Below are 21,197 nucleotides of genomic sequence, written 5' to 3' on the forward strand. Positions count from 1 at the left end.
TAATGTAAGTATAAGTCTTTATTCATTTGTATTATTTTTCAGGCAAATGATACTGACAGGTTGTGTGGCGTTTGCACGCCATGTTGGACCAACACGTGTAGAAGCTGAACTTTTACCGCAGTGCTGGGAACAGGTAAATAACTGTATGGCGTTTTCTCCTAGCTGTTATGCTCTAGTTTGTTATAATGTTCACATTTTCTTTTTTAAATGCCACTAGGAATTAGTGGAATTATGTGGGATCTAAATTATGCTGCTTTTTCTGTAGTCCAGCACAGTGATTTCATAGCACTTAAGAGCGTTCTGGGATGCCTTGCTTTTATTCATTCTTCCAACAGATACTTAAGGAACTAGTTCCAGTGACAGGTACAGTGGTAAACAAAAGACAGAGACCTTTTCATGGGGAGATAAGAATAAACAAATAAATGATGTGTCTTGTATTACTATAAACTGTGAAGAAAAATAAAGCAGGATAAGGGTTAGAGAATGATGGAGAATGCTATTTTAGAAAGAGGTCAGAGCAGGAATCCCCGAGAAAGTGATGGTTAGGCAAGGATCTGAATGAAGTGAGTTACTGCAAATGCAAAAGCCCTCAGGTGCGTGCTCAGTGAATTCAAGAGAGAGCAAGAAGGCTGGGTGTGTGTGGGTGTGGGTGTGGGTGTGGGTGTGCGTGTGTGTGTGCATGTGTGTAGGTAATAGAAGTAATATATGTATTATATACTTGTATATATTGCAGATCTATACAGAAGATGAAATGTAAACTGTTGATGTGGGAAGTTTTTGTATTTATAATCCAACTCACTATCTACTAACAGTACTTTTGGTTATATTGAATTTTAATATTCCAGTCCTATGTAGAACTCAGGATCGTTGACTTTCTAGACTTGATGTTTAGTCATTAAGCGGGTTATTTATCCACCTTAAAAAAGGTGAATTTCTTATAAAATCAAATTTCATGGCCTTATTTATAATAACATAGTCACTTATGCTTTAAAAATACTGGTCTCTGGAATATCAGTAAAGTGTATGCTCTTTTAGAATTCTACTCCTAATTTCTTTGAGTATTCATTTTCTTCTTTAAAATTTATTAGAGTTTGATCTAAATTAAATATGTAAAATGAACATTATATATAGTCCTGCTGTCTGTGACAGTCCTTTATGTCCCCTGTAGGTTATAGTGCATGCTAATTTAGGATGAGGCTGTAATCACTGAAAGTCACATTAACTTAGAAACAACATATACAACTTTGAATTTACAATTCTGTACCATTATTTATATGTACATATAGTATTTAACAGTTTTTTCTATTTCCTTTTCTTCCTATTGAGCTTTATTGAGATACTCCGATACCTTACACCCATTTAAAGTGCACACTTCAGTGGTGTTTAGTGTGCCCACAGACTTGTGCAACCATCGCTACGATCGATTTTAGAACGGTTTTATCACCCCAAAAAGAAACTCCAACCCTTTGAACTTATTAGTTCCCATACTTCCAAGATTATTTTGGCTATTCTGGGTCCCTTGAATTTCCATGTGAATTTTAGGATGAATTTGTTAGTTTCTGCCAGAAGCCGTCTGGAATTTTCATGAGGACTCTGTAGATCAGTATGGAGAATATTGCCATCTTAACAATGTGAGCCTTCCAAACCATGAATTTAGGATGTCTTTCCATCTATTTAGTTCCTTTAAATTTTCTTTCAGTGATGTTTTGTGGTTTTCAGAGTATAATTTTTATACTTTTCTGTTCAACTGATTCCTAAATATTTTATTCTTTCTGAAACTTGCAAACAGAATTTTCTTAGTTTAATTTAATATTGGTTGCAATACAAAGAAATACAATTGATTTTTGTATGTACATTTAATTTTAAGGCTCACTGAGCTAGACTAAAGAAAAGCAAAATGAAAGTTTATGTACAGCGTACTTTGACATCCAAACCATTCTGCTTTCAGGATTACTATTTCTAGATTAAATTTGATTTACAGATATTAGTTATAAACATCTTTACCACCACCTCTTCTATAACCTGAATAAACATGGATATCGGGGATCTATCTAGCCGACTACCTCCAATCTGTTGCCCAGTAGATTGCTATGTAATTTCTTTTCTTAATTTTAGGCATCCAATACATTAATGAATTATGTCACCTTTTCATATGGGAATATGAGAACAGATATACTTCTTTTCCAGTCAAGGAAAGATTTATATTCTATGAAGAAGACATATGGGAACAAAACCCAGTATGTGTCATTTTTCTGTTATTTTTGTTATGGTTCAGTGTAGTCATCACAGCAAAGCCCCATCATCTTACATATACAAACAGGAGTGGATTGAAGTCTGCTTACTTTAAAAACAAAATCATATCACTAGTCAAGGGTTCTGGTTAAATCATTGATTGACTTACTTCCGAATCCCTTAGTTGAAAAAGAGAACTGATGAGTTATTCCTGGCACCTATTAATAAGCCATGTCTGTCATATTCAGAAGGTGGATTTTTCAAATTTAAATATAAACTAATGTTTCTAGGGCTGGAGAAAATTGCTCCTGACATCCTAAGGAAAGCCTAGCTGTAGGCAAGCCCACAATCTCTAGACACCTTGCCGCATTTTCATCTTTGCTTTATCCTTTTTTCTTTAACAGATAACCCTTGTGACCTCATTTTTTAGGCTCTCTCTGAATCCCTTATTCCTGATCCAGTGATAGCCACACAGGGATCCCCAGAAGTGGAAAAAAAAGAAGCTTTATTGCATTCTTAACAGGATTTATTGTGAAAAGTAATTCTCTGTTGGAAGAAAGGAGGTTCTGTTGTTCATGTTTGATTTATTTATTTTTTACTCTAGATTAACCACAAATACCCGGAAAGACGTCTACTTGTAGCAGAATCCTGTGGAGCATTGGCACCTCACCTTCCTGTAAGAACTGTCAGTTTTTCTTAAAAACTTTTTTTCCTTTTAAGAGAGGCAGAGGGACAGGCAGAGAGAATCTTAAGTAGGCTCCGTGCTCATCCCACGACCCTGGCATCATAACCTGAGCTGAAATCAAAAGTTGGCCACTGAACTGTCTGAACCACTTAGGCGCCCCCACCGTTGATCGTTTTTAATCAATTCTTACAGAAAATAAAAATCTAAGCGTGTAACAGTTTGCATTTTTATATTTGAATTTTTCTCACCCAAAATTAATCATACTATATACAATGTTCTTAATCCCTGACAGTAAACACTATTGAGAGGTTCTTGTGTAGGTATCTATGTATTTTTTTAAATTTTTCATACTGTTAATACCGCCACATTTTGCCTCTTTCAGCATTTGCATTTTTGACAGTGTTAAATTGCCCTGAACCAAGATAGCACAGATTTATACTCCCGTCATCAGTACATTGGAGTTCCTATTTTACCATACCTTTACCAGGATCGGGGTATGGTGAAATCTTTTTTAATACTCTCCTATATTATAGGAGAAAACCAGTATCTTGTTGTTGTGATAAATCATATAGACAGATTACATGAGTAGGTTTGCACATGCTTTTATTTACTGTTCCAAGACAGATGAAGAACATCACAAACACAAAGGGGCTAAAAAAGCTGTTCTGCGCTGCCCCTGATACCAGAATGTTAAGCAGTATTAATAATAGACTTACTGTTTCCTCCATGGATCTCACTTGCCTTATACCTCGCTGCAGTTGATCACAGTAAAATACGCGTGGTCATGGTTTACATGGAGTAATGCCTCCTGATTTGTCCTGTGGGTTCCCTGTGGCATACTGAATCTAACTGCCACAGCTGACCTCAGTCCAGATCAATGTGAAGCAAATACCCGGCTGAAGTTTACTTAACTTCTGTCCTGTTGCCCATGCTGATACCAACCAAGAAGCCATTTGAAGATCTTCCAGGCAGTTTGGGGGCAGTTTTTGTCATAAAGGATAAGTAAACAGGGCTGTACTAAAAGACATATTCACCAACCTAAATGTGCCCAAAATGTGCTAAAATTATATATATTTTTGTTTCTAAGAAGTCAAAGCAAAAAGTAGGTCATTAAAAAAAATTTTTTAATGTTTATTTATTTTTGAGAGAGACAGAGACAAAATGTGAGTGGGTTAGGGGCAGAGAGAGAGGGAGACACAGAATCCAAAACAGGCTCCCGGTTCCGAGCTGTCAGCACAGAGCCCGACGCAGGGCTCAAACTCACGAGCTGTGAGATCATGACCTGAGCTGAAGTCGGACGCTCAACCGAGTGAGCCACCCAGGAGCCCCTAAAAACTAGGTCCTTTAAAAATGACTGCAGGGGCACCTGGGTGGCTCAGTCGGTTGGGCATCTGACTTCGGCTCAGGTTATGATCTCACGGTTCATGAGTTCGAGCCCCGCGTCGGGCTCTGTGCTGACAGCTCAGAGCCTGGAGCCTGCTTCGAATTTTGTGTCTCCATCTGTCTCTGCCCCTTCCCTGCTCATACACTGTCTCGTCTCTCTCTCAGAAATAAACATTAAAAAAATTAAAAAGAAAAAAATGACTGCAGATCTTGCCCTGAATACTAAAATCACACTGTGAATTTATGAAAGTGGTCATCTTCTATCCTTATTTTATTCTAACCATTATACGTAAACAAGTTTGGGTTTGAAGAATTTTATAAATTGATCAAATTACAATGGTGCAAAGAAGGGAAGAAAGGGGAAGAATTTGCATAGCAATAGCTCTTTATTTTACTTTCAGCCATTAATTAGGCTGAAACATTCTTTAACAAAAAAGAACTGTGTGAAATTAAGACACAACAGTGGTTGCCATTATATTAAATAATTGCATCTGAGAATAGCAGCGCAGTTCCCTTTGAAGTCTAAGTTTACTCCCATATTGTATCATCCTGTTTGAAGTGTTTTTCTCAGTTCTTCAAAAAAAATAGGAACACCAGGATTTTATAATGTTTGCAGCACTTCTACCCCAGCAAATGTTTTGATTAACCAGAGCAATGTTTGTAACCCTCCTGTTCTTATAACTCTGAGAGCTCTTCTCTGAGGTAAACAGGGAGCGTAGAAGACTCATTGTTGGTTTATAGCAGAGGGTTGACTTTGTCAATTTTCCAGAAGTGCTTGCTGCTATGTTACTATGTGCTGTAGGGTTTGAGCTGTAGGGTTTGAAAGAGTTGCAGTATGTATTGGGAGACCATTGATACCAAATTCAGGGTAGATGTTATCTTTAGAGAGGAAGGGTGGAGGAGGGTGAAACTTAAGCTGTATCTGTAATGTTTTATGTCTTTGGAAAATGAAGACTTAAAGGAAAGTTAGCAAAAATTAATGTATATTTCATCTGGATTTTTGAATGTGTGGGTGTCTGGTTGTATTATTTTCTATACTTTTCTGCCTAGTATAAAATAAATAGTAAAAACATGTGTTCATTTACTTTCAGAAAGAAATCCGTAGCTCCTTGGTTCTCTCAATGTTGCAACAAATGTTAATGGAAGATAAGGCAGATTTAGTAAGAGAAGCTGTGATCAAAAGCCTTGGCATCATTATGGGATACATTGATGATCCAGACAAATACCAACAGGTATGTTTTTCACAATGAACCCCATTTACTTCATTATAAAATTCCAAACAATTTAATATTCCAAATCTCTGATTCAGCTACCCAATAATTTACGGTAGAGCTAGCTGCTAGGCATGCCAGTGTTCACCCATTGCAGTTAGCCACCTGGTTTTACTTCGATTCAAAAGAAAGAGCGCTATGATTCATTGATAGTATCTCCCATGGTTTTGTGGCAAGAAATTGGCAAAAAGCGTGGCATGTTTACCACCATTTCTGTTTGGTTTCCACTTCAGTGGATACATGACATTCTCTTTAAAGAAAATGGGAAGGATAGGGTTATGGATGGCTTTCTTTCTTGCTTAAAGTGTTCTCTAAATGTACTACAGTGTATATACTTCATTGCTTTTTATTAAGGTGTTTTTTTTTTTAATTTATTCTTTGAAAAATCTAAATTTTACCTGTTTCATTTTGGCAGGGTTTTGAATTGCTGCTCTCAGCCTTGGGTGATCCCTCAGAAAGAGTAGTTAGTGCAACACATCAAGTATTTTTACCGGCCTATGCTGCCTGGACTACAGAACTTGGAAATTTACAGTCTCATCTTATACCTACATTGCTGAACAAGATAGAAAAACTTCTCAGGGTAAATGCTTTCTTTATTTATACAGTTTATAGAAATTTAAGAGTGTGTTCTAAGCCCTCTTGAGAGAACGCTGGGGAGCAAAGACAGAAAGTACCACCGAGCTGAACATTCTAATTATTTGCCAGGTAAAGATTTTATTGGTCTAGAGCCAAGAGAGGTTTGAGGAAGTTCTGCTTTGCTAAAGCTCAACGAGGAAGGTCATGATCTGGGTTTATACGCTGAGGTAGCACCTTTGTGGAACTCATTTGTACATTATGCAGAAAGCTAGCTCTTCCTGGTATCTTCCAAAGGTTTAAAGATTTTGGGTAAAATATCAGCTCCAGTTCCTGGCCTGCTGATAACTCAAATATTAGTCTCTAAAGCTTTCTTACTTACACGATGTCAAAATGCTTTACTTGTGTTTATTTCACTGCAGTAGTTCATTTTCTCACTTCTTAAAATGAATGTTTTCTGTTTTCCCCAAGTAAAAGAAATGAAGAAGAGTTAAAAGAAAGATAGTAACTTCCTGATCTAATTTTTGTACTAAAAGTCCCTCTTAGAGTCTAGAAGAAAAACTAACATTTCTTTAATGCCTCTTATGTGCATTAAGGGAGATACTGTATAAATAACATATATTATGTCATTCTTACAACCCTTTGAATTATATTTTGGTTTTGGTGTGGAAACTGAGCATTTTGGTAGCTTGCCCAAGGTCTTACAGCTGTCAGATGTTGGAACCAGGATCTGATATTGGTCACTGACACCTAACTCTTACCCGTTCTACCCCCAAATTTTAAAGAATCTTTAAGGCTCTTGCATAGTAACTACTCTGTAGACAGTCTTATATGTATTTATTTAATTTAAAATTGGGCTTTTTTTTCTATAAATTTCAAGTTGGGTATTTAAGAAAAACTGTAAACAAACAACTAGACTGGAAAATACTCATTTTTATGAAACCTGGGAAATTTTTAAAGTATTCTTTATATGTTTGTATTCTTTCTACCTGAGATTTATCCATACCTTATTTTTCTTAAGTTCCATTTCATAACATGGTTAATTCTATTTTGCTATTAGATGTACCTGAAGTATTCAGCGTAGCTAGTAATTCTTCCATGAAGAGATTAATTTAGAACTTGATAGTGTGTAACTCATATATCTGGTATCTCTGACATAGCTTTTATAATATTAGTAATATAATATAATGTATTTATTAGTAAACACTTTTATCTGTAATGATTCTATTTTTCACTTTAACATTTGGTTTCTGTGTAGCATACTAATCCTTTTACTCTTTTTTTCTTTCTGTTACCTCTTTTGTTTCCTTTTGAATTTTTTTTCTCCTACCTTTCATCTATGCATTGAAGTATTTTAAAGTCCTTTCAGTGCTGGCACATACAGATGCCACCAAATCTGTAAAAGGAGATCGGATGTAGGAGAAGGAAAATAGCCAAGGCTGTTGCTGGTTCAACAGTTCAACAGTTAAAGTGATTCCTGTAACTCACTTTAATTTCTTTATCCTGACTTACAAAATTTCAAAGAATGAGACCCTCTTGAAAGAAGAAAAGCCTGGGGGCACCTGGGTGGCTCAGTGGGTTAAGCGTCCGACTTCGGCTCAGGTCATGATCTCTGGGTCTGTGAGTTCGAGCCCCGTGTCAGGCTCTGCGCTGACAGCTCAGAGCCTGGAGCCTGATTCAGATTCTGTGTCTCCCTCTCTCCCTGCCCCTCTGCCGCTTGTGCTCTCTCTCTGTCTCAAAAATAAATAAATATTGGGGGAAAAAAAAAGAAAGCCTATAAAAGAAGTTTCATACAAATGGTAATGACCGATGTTCACCCTGAAGTTTTCCATAGAAAAGATTATATTGCTTGTTATAGTGCCTCAGTGCTTCCTCACATTTTCCTGTACTTAGAGAAATTAAGAAAAGATTCATGGATATCTCCATTAGGTGTTGTGCTATGAGTCTAACATACAGATTCTTAATTTTTTAATTAATGGCCACAGAAAGGAAGAGCATTATAAATACTTAATTTCAGCAGACTAAAACTAGCTTCCCCCTCCTTATGTTTCAGGAAGGAGAGCACGGGCTGGATGAACATAAGCTCCACATGTATCTTTCCGCTTTGCAGTCCTTGATCCCCTCTCTCTTTGCGTTAGTGCTGCAGAATGCGCCTTTCTCCAGCAAAGCCAAGCTTCATGGTGAAGTGCCACAGATAGAAGGTACTGAACTGAACTTGTGGAAGGAAGATGTAGGACATTAGCAGCTTAGCTTCCCAAGGAATTGCTTTTGGTTAAACTTCTAAAAATCACTTTATATGAAAGCATAATTACTAAAATATATGTGTGGAATTTCGTGCTCACGGAGTGTATGACAGCTAGGGTCAACTGCGGCTTCGTCGCTTATGGATAAGCCTCATGGTATTATTTTCTAATATTTGTGCTTTCTTTCCATTCCTAATCTATAGTCATTTTACCACTTTTTTTTCCCCCAGTGGCTGAAATAAGTTTTCTTTCATTCATAGAGTTGGATTAATGAAAAGATTCACCTAAAGTTACTAGTGCCAGTTTATGAAGCTTGTCATTTCCACTCTCTTTCCACTTTCTCTCCCCGACCTGTTTCATCTTACTTTCAATAGGGGAAGGTAAATGTAATTACTTTCTTCTACATCCTTGACAGGAATATAAGCATATGCAACAGAATGTTTTTCTCCAAAGAAGGAATATGACTTATTTTCAGAAATAGGTGAAATTGATAGCAAAGGCCAGTATTCTCTTGTCTCGATGTCCACCTAACCAGTAAGTGACCCCTGACCCACGGCACTTAGTAACCCCACTGCACCCAACCCCCAGGATAAATGGCTGTAGAGCCGCTGTTACTCTGTATGAGATCCCTTTGCAGAGTTTTCAGATTTGTGACATTGCCCACGTCTCTTGCCGACTTCTGATAGAAGAATTCTAACATGGAGAACATCAGTAGATACTTAATGTTTTGACAGTTGGCAGTTTTCATGTAAAGGAAACTGGGAGCGGTTTACCTATAATCTTTGGGATACACGAAGCACAGCACAAATGTTTGAATGTCTGTTTTACTGGAAAAGTTGAGAGTAGATGGGTTGAGTTAATTTAATATTTTAAAATATTACTGAGGAGAAGGAAAATTCAGGCTTTTAAGCAAAGTCTTCGTAAAGCATTCACAGCTGACTGCTTCAGGTTCCACCCCTGCATATGTTAAGGTTCTTTGTCTGCCTAGGGGCTTTCCTGTCTAATTCCCACTCTTTCTCTTTCTGTCTTGCCATATTGGTGTGCTAGGGCTGCCATACCAAAATACCACAAACTGAAATCTATTGTCCCACAGTTCTAGAAAGCACAGGGTTTCAGATCACGCTGTCAGCAGGTTTGGTTCCTTCTGACGGCTCTGAGGAAAACGCTGTCCCATGCCTCCCTCCTCGTCTCTGGTGGCTTGCTAGCAATTTCTGTCATTCCTTGGCGTGTAGATGCATCACCCCAATCTCTGCCTTCATTTTCATATTCCGTTCTCCCTCTTTGTGTGTCTGTATGTCCAAATTTCCCCTTTTTATAAGACGGGTAATATTAGACTAGAGGCCCACCCTACTCCAGTATGACCTCATCTTATCCAATTACATCTGCAATGACACTGTTTCCAAATAAGGTCACATTCTGAGGTTCTGGGGATTGGGACCTCAATGTAGGAGTTTCTAGGAGGGTACATAGATCAACCTATAATGTTTGCCTTCATTCATGTATAAAAATAACTCTTGAGTGTTGATGCCAAGCATGTGCTAGGGACTAGATGAAAATTGTCAAAACAACTGCTTTACCATCCTGAATATATTTCTTCCAGGGTTTATTTGACCTTTCTTGTGATTATGTCTTCATCATACCAAAAATAACCTTTCCTTTTTAATTCTTTTAGACTGAATATGACTCTCTGACTTTTAACAGCAGCCATAAATGTTAATATTATTATGCCCACTTCTTGGTTATAAATCATTTATTTTAAATGAGAAAATATTGTATTCTTATGTAGGGTCTGTATATCCATGTCTATATGTCTATCTATATATACATCCATATATTTGGGATAGAATTTATGAGAAGTGAAGATTTATTTTCTCTTATATAATAGAAACACAAATAGTTTTACTACCAATTTATTTACAGCGGTAACTAATACTTATGTCAGGCACTATTTTAAACACTTGAGATACATTCATGAATAAAATAGACACAACTTTCTGCCTTCAGAGGGCTTACATTCTAGTGAGAGGGAAATACATTAAAGAGTCGTAATGGCTGTTACTTTGCTGGATAATTGTGACTGTTTTGTTGACAATAAAATGCTGGTATTTTGCTATCCTATTAAAATGACATTCTGGGGACCTTTCTATAGTTCTATATTGTTAAAAATCCTGTTAAATAGAACAATGTTTTGAGACTCCTGAGCCATTCTGTTTACTTACCTGTAATAATTGAGTTATCCAAATAACTGCTTATTTTTTGACACTATTTTGCTTCTCTTGGACCTACCTTTAAGTCTTTAGACCTCACTTTCCCCTGTAGTTAATCTTGACATATCTATTTTGCTTTAAACTGTCCTATTATTTTTCAGTTGTTTATTAGTATTTATGAAGGAATGACATTCACTCTATCATAGTGCAGCAGATTGTGACAGGTGTTATATAACCGTGTTTGAAATTATATCAGATATGCTTTGACATGATATATTCCCTAGGAAGTACACATATCCCTCGCAGTCCAAATCTGTTTATTCCTGGACTGAGATACAGTGAGAATTCAAGCAGAAACCTCAGATAGTGAGAGGTACCATGTTACCCACACTCATTTATTTGTTGGTTGGTATATTATGATAGCAAATAGGAGAGTTCAGCTAGCAAGGGATGACCTCTGTCTTTAATATACTGTTAAAAGTCTTGGGCAGCATAAAAAGACGGTAACATCTTAATTTTGTCTTTGAACATTTTTAAAATTATGTGCATTTCATGTTTTCTTAAGTTTAATAATAATTATGAAGCCATTAATATATTTTGAGAAAATTCTGTATTTTTGCATGTTTTAGGATATTAGCCTCTATGCAAGAGTTGTTGGGCAGTTAGGAGTTTCTAACAGTTAATGAGCTGTTGGCATGCATTACCATTTAATAGCCATCAAGAAGTGTTCTCTATTTCATTGTCATAAGTAGTCTGGTGGAATTATAAGTATTTCTATTTTTTTTAAACCAAATTCAAATCCATGTTTCAGCTAACATCTTATCTTTGGGCCAATTTTAACTTAACCTAAATGCAATTTTACTCTTTATTAGCAAACTATTTCATTACAGTGTTCGTCTACTATAACTATTTAGTCTCCTAAAATCTTAATTTTTGAGACGTGTTAAATTTGTTCACATGTGACAGGAATTTGTTTCACTTTTTAAAAAAATTATATGATTAACATATTTCAGTTTTCTATTTAAAGTTTATAATAAGCAATTAAATATCGGGAGACAGAATCTTATTTTCCTTTTCACAGAACAGTTAGCTTCACACACTGCCACTTTTCACATGATTTATTTTGCTTCTATTATTTATAGTGACTAGGTTCCCTCGGCCTATGTCGCCTCTTCAAGATGTGTCTACTATAATTGGAAGTCGTGAGCAATTGGCAGTGCTCTTACAACTTTATGATTACCAGCTGGAACACGAGGGTACAACAGGCTGGGAGACTTTACTGTGGGTTGTCAATCAATTGTAAGTTACTGCCTTCATATTCATTTGGTACGCCTCCATCAGTTGATGGAAGATAGCTCCCTATGCTTAGTTTTGGCACTGAGGGACAAAATATAACAAAATATAAAAACAAAACAAAAACATAACTTGGCATTATCTATGGTAAACTTCTTTAGGAGAGGAGATTTATACCATCGGCTATGTAGGTATTTATCTATAAGGATGGTGCTGCCAGACTATGTCAAAAGGACCTGGCTGCTGCCTTGTTGTTGTCTAATCGTGGCGATGTATTTTAAACCACATCCAGATTGTCATTTTTGAAGCTACGGTGGATGCCTTGTTAGCCAAGCACTTATGTGAAGCATCAAATCCAGTGATCTGTGTCTCATTAACTCCATAGCAAAACTCTACCGTTAAGGTTCCATGTGTTTTATGGCAAGCAGTTAAAATTTAAGAAGTTTATAGAGTAGAATATAAACTGAAAACCTTTTCAGGGTATCTCAAACCGCTCCTTTGATTTGCGGTTTTACTGGCTATGAAAAGCAAAGCAGGAGGTTGTTAGATTTGCGTTGTTTCAGACATTGGCAAGGAAACAGTAATTTATATGTATCCCCTGCCTATTTTTCTTTCCTTTCACATTCAGGTTGCCACAACTTATAGAAATAGTTGGCAAAATTAATGTTACTTCAACTGCCTGTGTCCATGAATTCTCCAGATTTTTCTGGCGCCTTTGCCGGACATTTGGCAAAATTTTTACAAACACTAAGGTAAAAACTTGTGTTCCATATTTTCTTATTGCAAGAGATACAGAAATGTAATGTGTTAATTAACGCTGTGACAGAGTAAACCAAAGCATGAGCTCTTCCTTTACCTTTTAATATCTTAGAAAACTATGATAGTAACAGAAAATTCTAGTGAATAACCTTCTTATCTTTATTCACGTTTCGATGATTTAGCCTAAACTTGGTTGATATCCAGATTTGGATATAACATCTACACACTGGGTATCTGTCCAGCAGAGGCCGTATCAGAGGCCTTCACTGATTCTCTGATGCGCTTCTCCTGCCTTTCCATCCACCACACATTCGGGGAGCAGCTGTTTGCTCAGCACACTTTGGTCAAAACCTCAGGCGACTGTGGAACCAACGTAGCTTCTATAGAAGCCTTGCTGCAAGACCAGCTCTTAGAATAGTGTGGACACTTGAGATTCATGCTGCGTATTTCAGTCGCTGCCAAAACTAGTATTTGTCACATCTGCATATCCAGGTTACTTTACAGGTTTAGATACTACAGTTGGAATGTCCTTAGATCCCAGTTTCATCTTTAATCCATTTGTCTTGCTAGCGTATTGTTGGGGCAGTTCTTTAGAGCTAAGAAAAACATAAAAAGATACAGTTGTTACAATCAAATGTTAATCAAGACGTTTAAAAGGTAAGAATTTTGTGGAGCTCTTTACTGTTAACTATTACTTTACTCTGTGGGTATTTAAACATTTAAAGCAAAATAGTTTGGTATAGCAGACTGCACAAAATTCAGAAAGTGAGTTATAATAAATACTATTATGTTTGTGACCTATAATAATTAAGTTATCTGGGCTTAGCCTTGGCATGCATGAAATGAATAAATTACTTTAGTGTCTTTTTGTTCCATAAGTATGGTGCTGTAGATTAATCTTCTAACAGTGGCCTTCACCTCCGTTTAAGTTGTTTGTTTATGCCTGACCTGCCGCTAAGAGGGCAAGAAGTTAGACCTTGATGCTACTGTAGAAGAAACAAGATCATTTTACATTTTTGCTAACATCTAATTATTAAATAGAATTTGATGTTATAATTATCAACATTGGCAAAAATTGTCTGACATCTCCAAAAGAAGTAGCTATTATTAAAAAAAAAAAAAGTAAGTAGGAGTTCATTTAAGTACTTAGCAGTAAGTGGTTGGTTGACTTCAGTGCCCTGAAACCTGAAATCTGTGATAATGTTAATAATAAGAAATTGAAATTAGCATTTACTAGCTTAAAAAATTGTAGGTAAATTCTATATTTGATGCTTAAATTTCAGTTTTAAGGAAGTTAAAATTTAAGCAGATGGATATTACATGATGAATATGTTACTTATTGAATACCCTAAATGAATGGAATTTGCTCTGCATTCCTTTTAAATACAGCAAAGTTTTAAAAAATAGTTCTAATCATATAATAATATTTACCTAAATAATCTTTCTGTCATGAAGTTTTAAGATGTAGTAATTTCAAGCCCTTAAAGTCATCTTGGAAATTATTTTAATTTAGTGAAGGAAAGCAAAAACCTTTCAGAAAATACCTACTGACTTGAATTGATTTTGAAAACATTTTTTCTCGGGGCGCCTGGGTGGCGCAGTCGGTTAAGCGTCCGACTTCAGCCAGGTCACGATCTCGCGGTCCGTGAGTTCGAGCCCCGCGTCAGGCTCTGGGCTGATGGCTCGGAGCCTGGAGCCTGTTTCCGATTCTGTGTCTCCCTCTCTCTCTGCCCCTCCCCCGTTCGTGCTCTGTCTCTCTCTGTCCCAAAAATAAAAATAAAAAACGTTGAAAACATTTTTTCTCTAAAGGTGTTGCTTGTAGTAACTTGACTCTTCTTTTATTCTAAGCCTCTTACGAATTGTTACATCTCTGGGGCACATCGGGGGTTCAGTCAATTTAGTGTCCGAGTCTTGATTTCGGCCCAGGTCATATTCTCACAATTCAGGAGATCGAGCCCCACATCGGGCTCCATCCTGACAGCTCACACGTGCATTCGCACTCTCAAAATAAATAAACTTAAAAAAAAAAAAAAAGAAGAAGAATTGTTATATTTCTGATCACTTAAATCGTCCATAAAGCAAAATAAAAAAATAAGTAAATAAATCAATTAATCAGATGAATCAATGAATGTAGTAGTAGTAGCCATAGTAAACATTTTATTTATTTAATCTTTAATTGATCCATTGGACTGAAACTTTTTGGATCTTTTCTTTCGGTCGCTTAGGTCAAACCTCAGTTCCAGGAGATTTTAAGACTGTCTGAAGAAAACATTGGTAAGTTCATTTGTTATTACTTTTCTTTAATTTTAATTTTTTTTTTAACGTTTTTTTTTATTTTTGAGAGAGAGAAAGAGAGACAGAGTGTGAGCAGGGGAGGGGCAGAGAGAGACGGAGACACAGAATCTGAAGCAGGCTTCGGGCTCTGAGCTGTCAGCACAGAGCCCGACGCGGGGCTCAAACGCACAAGCTGTACGACCAAGACCTGAGCTGAAGTCGGATGCCCAATCGACTGAGCCACCCTGGCACCCCCATTTATTATTACTTTTAAGACAATTGGATATCTTTACTCAGGAAAAATACTATATTCATTATGTGCCAATGGTATGTAAATGAACTAACAAGTACAAGTGAAAAGGAAAGTTTATTTCTTGGTTTTATAACTCTGTCACATCTACCTCTTTCCCATGAGATGGTAGTGAGACTCATCTTTATTAATTTGCTTATAAATATCTACCTTCCTTGCAATTAAATTGACTTAAGGCTCAGTTTCTCAAATAGAGTGGTTGTACCCTTGTAGGTTTGAAGTGGTATATTCACAATATTGAAAATTATAGAATAAAGGATCTCTACTTCCAAATTAGTTATTTAAATCTTTTAAAATGAAAACAAATATAGCGGAAGAGAATGTAAGATATGCATATATGTTTTTAAAATGAAACTACATGCTTGAGGGGGCACTCAGGTAGCTCAGTTGGTTAAGCTCTTGGTTTTAGCTCAGGTCTTGATCAGGTCGTCAGATCTAGCCCCACTGATAGCACAGAACCTGCTCAGGATTCTCTCTCCCTCTCTCTGCCCTTCCCCCACTCGCACTCATGCACACTGTTTCCTCTCTCTCTCTCTCTCTTTCTCAAAATAAATAAACTTAAGAAAAAAAAAAAAAAAACCCACATACTTGAATGGGCAGTTCCAGTCCCTCTGTTAATAGTTTTCACTCATTTGTCTTAAGAAGTCTAGTTATAGCACCATCAGCCTAAGAACTTGTTTCCTTGTGGATCTTAAGTTCCTGTGTATTTTTCTAGTTTCTACGAATAAATTGTAGAAAATGTTAGAAAGAAAAACGTATAGCCCTCCTTTTTTTCTTTTTTTTTTTTTAAACTTGGTTGGTTTTGGACATATAGGTAATTCTTATCACCGTCCTACCTTAGTGATTTGATTTGAGTGATCTACAAAACCCATCTTAGGCTGTCCTCAGAAATAGAGATGAATAAATATATCTTTTTCTTCTAAGTTCGAACATGATGAGATTTTTTTTTTTTTGATAAATGCTTCCCAAAATTTATATTATCAAGTGTTAATGTTTAGAATGCCTAATAGTTGGTATTATCTGTGTAGTTGTTAATTCTGATGATAAATTAGTGAGGAATATTTACATATTTTAAAAACTGACAGCTTTTAGAATTATTAGTTAGCTCTAAGTGTTTAGTAGTTCATGTAGGAAGAGATTACTAATCCCTATATGTATAGTCTATATCTATGAATCCAACTTAAGTCTATGTTCCTAACCTCAGATTTAACTCTCAACTACCATAGTCACACTCAACCAATATCAGTAGTCCCCCAAAGAAAAAATTACTCTTACCGAGAGCATAAACAAACCTCAAGTGCTCCTTGATGTGAAAATGGAACTTTCTTTTTTGCTACAATTCTTTCAGGGCAGTTAGTCAAATTTGTTTATGTACTATTTTCTGAAAAGAATTTCAAACCATATAAAAATAGAAAAAAGTACTTAAAAATTTGGGGATACATAAAAGCAAATATAAAGCACTTAAAATAGTGCCTAAAGAACAGTAAACCAGAGCTGTTGTTGCTATAAATAATGTTATATCATCTCTGAATTTCTTTTTTGAAATCATCTACAGATGAATTTATCTTATTTTACAGTAGTCACAGGGTACTCTCCTGTGTTGGAATGCTTTCCCCTCTTCTGCCTCTGTACTTTGCCTGCATTTTCCCAGTGAAAATAGGGTCATCTGGCTGAAAATCCCTATAGAGGATGCAGGAGGGGCTTTGGAACTAGACTAGTACTGGAAACTAGGTAGTATCTCATATCAGGAAGCAGATTAAATAATATATATCCAGATGCCACCTTTTAGCTGAGTGCCTTTACCTTTTACCGAATACTATGAAAATTTAAGACCTGTTGATACGGACTGGCACTTGGGAGAGTTCAAGAAAGCTCTGATTTCTGAGTATGGAAATAGAGTATAGCATCTCATTTTGGTTATTAGAGTTCTTAACATCTATCAAAAATGTTTATGCTACTGGCTTTATAAAAAGTATTAAGCTATGTTTTTACAACAACCATGGATATGTATTTTAATCAAAATTCTTTTCCAAAGTAATAATATGCATGCGTAAGCCTTGTAACCAGTTGGAATTTTAAATATAATTTGCATTGTGACTTTTTGCTTTACATTTAAAATACATGCAGATTTTTAAAATTGTTTTAATGATCTTAGATTCCTCAGCAGGAAATGGGGTCCTCACTAAAGCTACTGTCCCCATTTATGCAACAGGAGTCCTTACGTGTTATATTCAGGTAAGAGAAAAATCCTTTTACTAGAAAATGTAAAAGCACTTTCTGTTTAGAAAGATACATAATATTACGCTTTATGTTATATTATAAAAGTAATATATATTAACAACATAGATTAGATTAGATTATGGGTTCATGTTACCCATAAAGGAAAACAAAATTTATATATTTCTTTTGTTCAATAAGTAATTTATAGTAGAGAGCATATTTGAATAAGTCTTCATTGAACAAATCTTGAACAAATAAATTTAGAGATTGTGTGCTTCTTGATATTTTGTTAGAAGTGTTAGATTGCACTTACTTAGCAGTTTCATTGTGTTTCATGATTAATTTTTCATAAATTAAATAGCAAATAAAGCACATGTATTAGGTGGAGTCAACTACAAAATGCTGTAGAATACTGTACTCTATTACCATTTTGTGCAAAATACTTTTTAATAATACCTTATTTTTCTTAATTGTTACTACATAATAAATTACCCTAAAACATAATGGCTTATTATAACCCTTTTATTTGCTCATGGGCTTTGCTCAACTTGGCCTCTCTTTTGTGGTCTTGCTGGTGGTCAGTCACTCATGTTGTTGCATTCACCTTTTTGGTTGGAAGGGAGGTCAGCTAGGGTGACTGAGCTTCAGTCTCTGTGTTGTCTTAGGGCCTCTGGGGCGGCACAGCCAGACTTAATACGTGGTGGCTCAGGGCTGCTCAGGGCTCCTCAGAGCGCAAAAGCAGCATCTGCTAGGCGAAAGCTTAGGCTTGGAATTAGCACATCACTCTGTTGCCTTCCCTTGGTTAAAACAAGTTACAGGCCCAGCCCAGATTCCAGAAGAGGGCACGAAATAAAGGCATGAGCCAGGAGGTGCGGTTCATTGGTTGTCACCAGTATAACAAACTACCACATTCTACTTACTGTTATTTTAAGGAAATGAACATGGTATATATTAACGTAGATCAGTCATTTTTAAGTGTGAGGCAGCCCCACCAGTCAGGTGAAAGTATGGATTCAGGATAAAGCATTTTTAGAAATTGGAATGTGAGGGGCACCTGGCTGGCTCAGTCGGTTAAGCATCCGCCTCTTGATCTCAGCTCAGGCCATGGTCTCACAGTTCATAAGATTGAGCCCAGCATCAGGCTCTGTGCTGACAGTGCAGAGCCTGCTTGGGATTCTCTCTCTCCCCCTTCTTTACCCCTCCCCTGCTTTATCTCTCTCTCTCTCTAAAATAAATAGATAAATAAACATTAAAAAAAAATTAGAAATTAGAATGTGAGAGGCACCTGGCTGGTTCAGTAGGTAGAGCATGTAACTCTTGATCTCAGGGTCATGAGTTCGAGCCCCACATTGGCCATAGAGATAACTTTTAAAAAATAATAAAAATAAATAGAATTTAGAACGTAAGAATCAAAAAGGAAGGCCTTTTTTCCTGAGTTTTCCCCCATTAATACCTAACATTTCTTTTGCCTTTTGAATTCAAAGCATAATTCATATTTATTGCACTCTTCTTCCAAAACAGATTGAGCTATCTTACAGTTTTAAAATGTAGTCCTACAGTATCACATACCTTTCAACAGAAGCTCCAATTCTGTTAAAGTAACACAGTATTCCTTTAAACTATTCTTTTCTACCCTGGTTTCGAAGACTGCCTCATAATATGAATACACACACAATCCCTGTGTGTAGGGTATTTTAAGTCCTGTAACTTTAATAGGTTGTCTCTATTGTTCTTAAACTCATGAAGATTTAAATCCTAGCATATTGCCAGACACAATACTATGCATACCATTTTCCACTCTCTTTAATTTGAAAAGCTGTGAGTTGAAAACTGTTTTGAATCAAATATATTTTTTTGTCTTGAGATTTCAAAAATGAGAAATAGAATAGGATTGTACTAAATTTTCAGATTAGAAGAATCTATGCTCATTTGGAAGTATGTTTCATAGCTCTTATTTCATACTTTAGGTTTTTCAGATTTACAGTTTGTTTTCCAATTTTATGTATATTTTGTGTTTTGACATAGTAGGCAACTAAAATTGGGTAGAGTCTCTATTCCAACATTGCTCTGATTCTGGTTTGTCAGTGTCCTAAGCTTTACATTAAGTAGACTGTCATATTCCAAAACTGCTCTGACATTGTTCGTGCTGATCATTACTTTTGTCAATCCTTTATTCATTCTATTGTTTTTAATCCTTTATTCATTCTAAATGAACCTGATTATGTAGGGGAAAAAAATGGTTGGTGACAATCCAATATTTTTCATAGATCTATTTATTAATACTAATGCAGAAGCTATTTATTGTTGGCCTAATACATCCCTAATGACAGAAAACTTAACTCTAATTTATTATATATTTATTTCCTGACAGAATGTCAGATTCCCTTCCTTTATAGACTCAGGTTAATTTAACATACAAAGTGATTTTTTAACCTTCCTAATTTAGCACACTTATTTTTTACAATATATTTCTTAATAAAGTACAATAAAAGAAAAAAGAAAATACTGATTATTTTCTGATTATGAAAATGATGGTTTATTAAAGAAAGTTTGAAAATATAGATTATTTTTTTAATCAAGGATATGACTGCAAACAGACAGGGAGGCAAACCCTTAAGAGACTCATAAATACAGAGAACAAACAGGGTTGATGGGGACGCAGGGGAGAGGGGGAAATGGGTGATGGGCATTGAGGAGGGCACTTGTTCGGATGAGCACTGGGTGCTGTATGTAAGTGATGAATCACAGGAATCTATCCCTGAAACCAAGAGCACACTGTATACAATGTATGTTAGCTAACTTGACGATAAATGATATTAAAAAATAAAAAATAAAAATTTAAAAAAGATACAGGAAAAGAAAGAAAAAGAACACAGTACTCTGTATTTCAACAAGCATGTAGCTTCTTACCACTAAGAAATTGCAAGAATAATTTCTTGGAAACAATTTTCTGTTAGGGGGATAGCTTTTACTAGTTTTATTTAAGTGCTTAGTGCCAAAATTAGTGGGAACTAAAATTTGTAAAAATAAATTTTAATAAAAGAATATACCTTTTCATTTTCTAAAGCAGAACTGTCTAATAAAACTTCCTGCAACAGCAGACATATCTGTATCTGAACTGTCCAATGAGGAAGCCGCTAGCCACCCGTGGCCATTAAGCACTTGAATTGTAACTAGTGCTACTAAAGAACTGAATCTTTTATTGTACTTTATTTTTAATTTAAATTTACATAACTGCATGTGGTGAGTGGCTACCATAATGAACAGCACAGGTCTGAGGATCTATGAATCAAGATAGTCTTTGTCCTTTTACCATTGTGATCATAGATAGATAAGTTTAATACATATCTTTAGTTAAAATGCTTCTGAGACTGGATATTTCCCCATATTTGATAAAACTTTATAATTATAGATACGAAATTAGTATTTTAGTTCTACTTGATTGCTTGGAAATTCATTATCAGTCTTTATCCTCTGTAGGAAGAAGACCGAAAACTGTTAGTGGGATTCTTAGAAGATGTAATGACCCTGCTTTCATTATCGCATGCTCCTCTTGATAGCTTGAAGGCTTCTTTTGTGGAACTGGGGTAAAAATCTTAGCTTATGTTTGTTTTTTAATTCATGTAAAGTTTTTAAATTGTATTTATAAGATACATAGTTTGAGTCAAAAAATATTGGCATCCACACCAAATCTTTTGGTTTTGAGGCCTAGTTTTTGTCCTTTTAAAGGTGTTTGGTTTTTGGTTT

The 21,197-nt window shown here is 35.8% G+C and overlaps 1 protein-coding gene across 7 annotated transcripts in view; it reads left to right on the forward strand.

Annotated features, from left to right (window-relative positions):
- Positions 1 to 21,197, forward strand: part of RELCH (RAB11 binding and LisH domain, coiled-coil and HEAT repeat containing) — a 114,685-nt gene that overhangs the window by 62,515 nt on the left and 30,973 nt on the right. For 6 of the 7 annotated variants that reach the window (XM_078435167.2, XM_060614001.2, XM_060614002.2 and 3 more), the window contains 10 exons: positions 43 to 133; positions 2,837 to 2,908; positions 5,392 to 5,532; positions 5,987 to 6,151; positions 8,198 to 8,345; positions 11,737 to 11,893; positions 12,516 to 12,639; positions 14,872 to 14,920; positions 17,386 to 17,465; positions 20,931 to 21,037. In XM_078435167.2, the coding sequence (XP_078291293.1) occupies positions 43 to 133; positions 2,837 to 2,908; positions 5,392 to 5,532; positions 5,987 to 6,151; positions 8,198 to 8,345; positions 11,737 to 11,893; positions 12,516 to 12,639; positions 14,872 to 14,920; positions 17,386 to 17,465; positions 20,931 to 21,037 (1,134 nt within the window). The remainder of the gene's footprint in view (positions 1 to 42; positions 134 to 2,836; positions 2,909 to 5,391; positions 5,533 to 5,986; positions 6,152 to 8,197; positions 8,346 to 11,736; positions 11,894 to 12,515; positions 12,640 to 14,871; positions 14,921 to 17,385; positions 17,466 to 20,930; positions 21,038 to 21,197) is intronic. The other variant, XM_078435166.1, reaches the window with a different exon arrangement.

This window comes from Panthera onca, chromosome D3, assembly GCF_046562875.1.
Source record: "Panthera onca isolate mPanOnc1 chromosome D3, mPanOnc1 haplotype 2, whole genome shotgun sequence".
In the NCBI taxonomy this organism is placed as follows: domain Eukaryota; kingdom Metazoa; phylum Chordata; class Mammalia; order Carnivora; family Felidae; genus Panthera; species Panthera onca.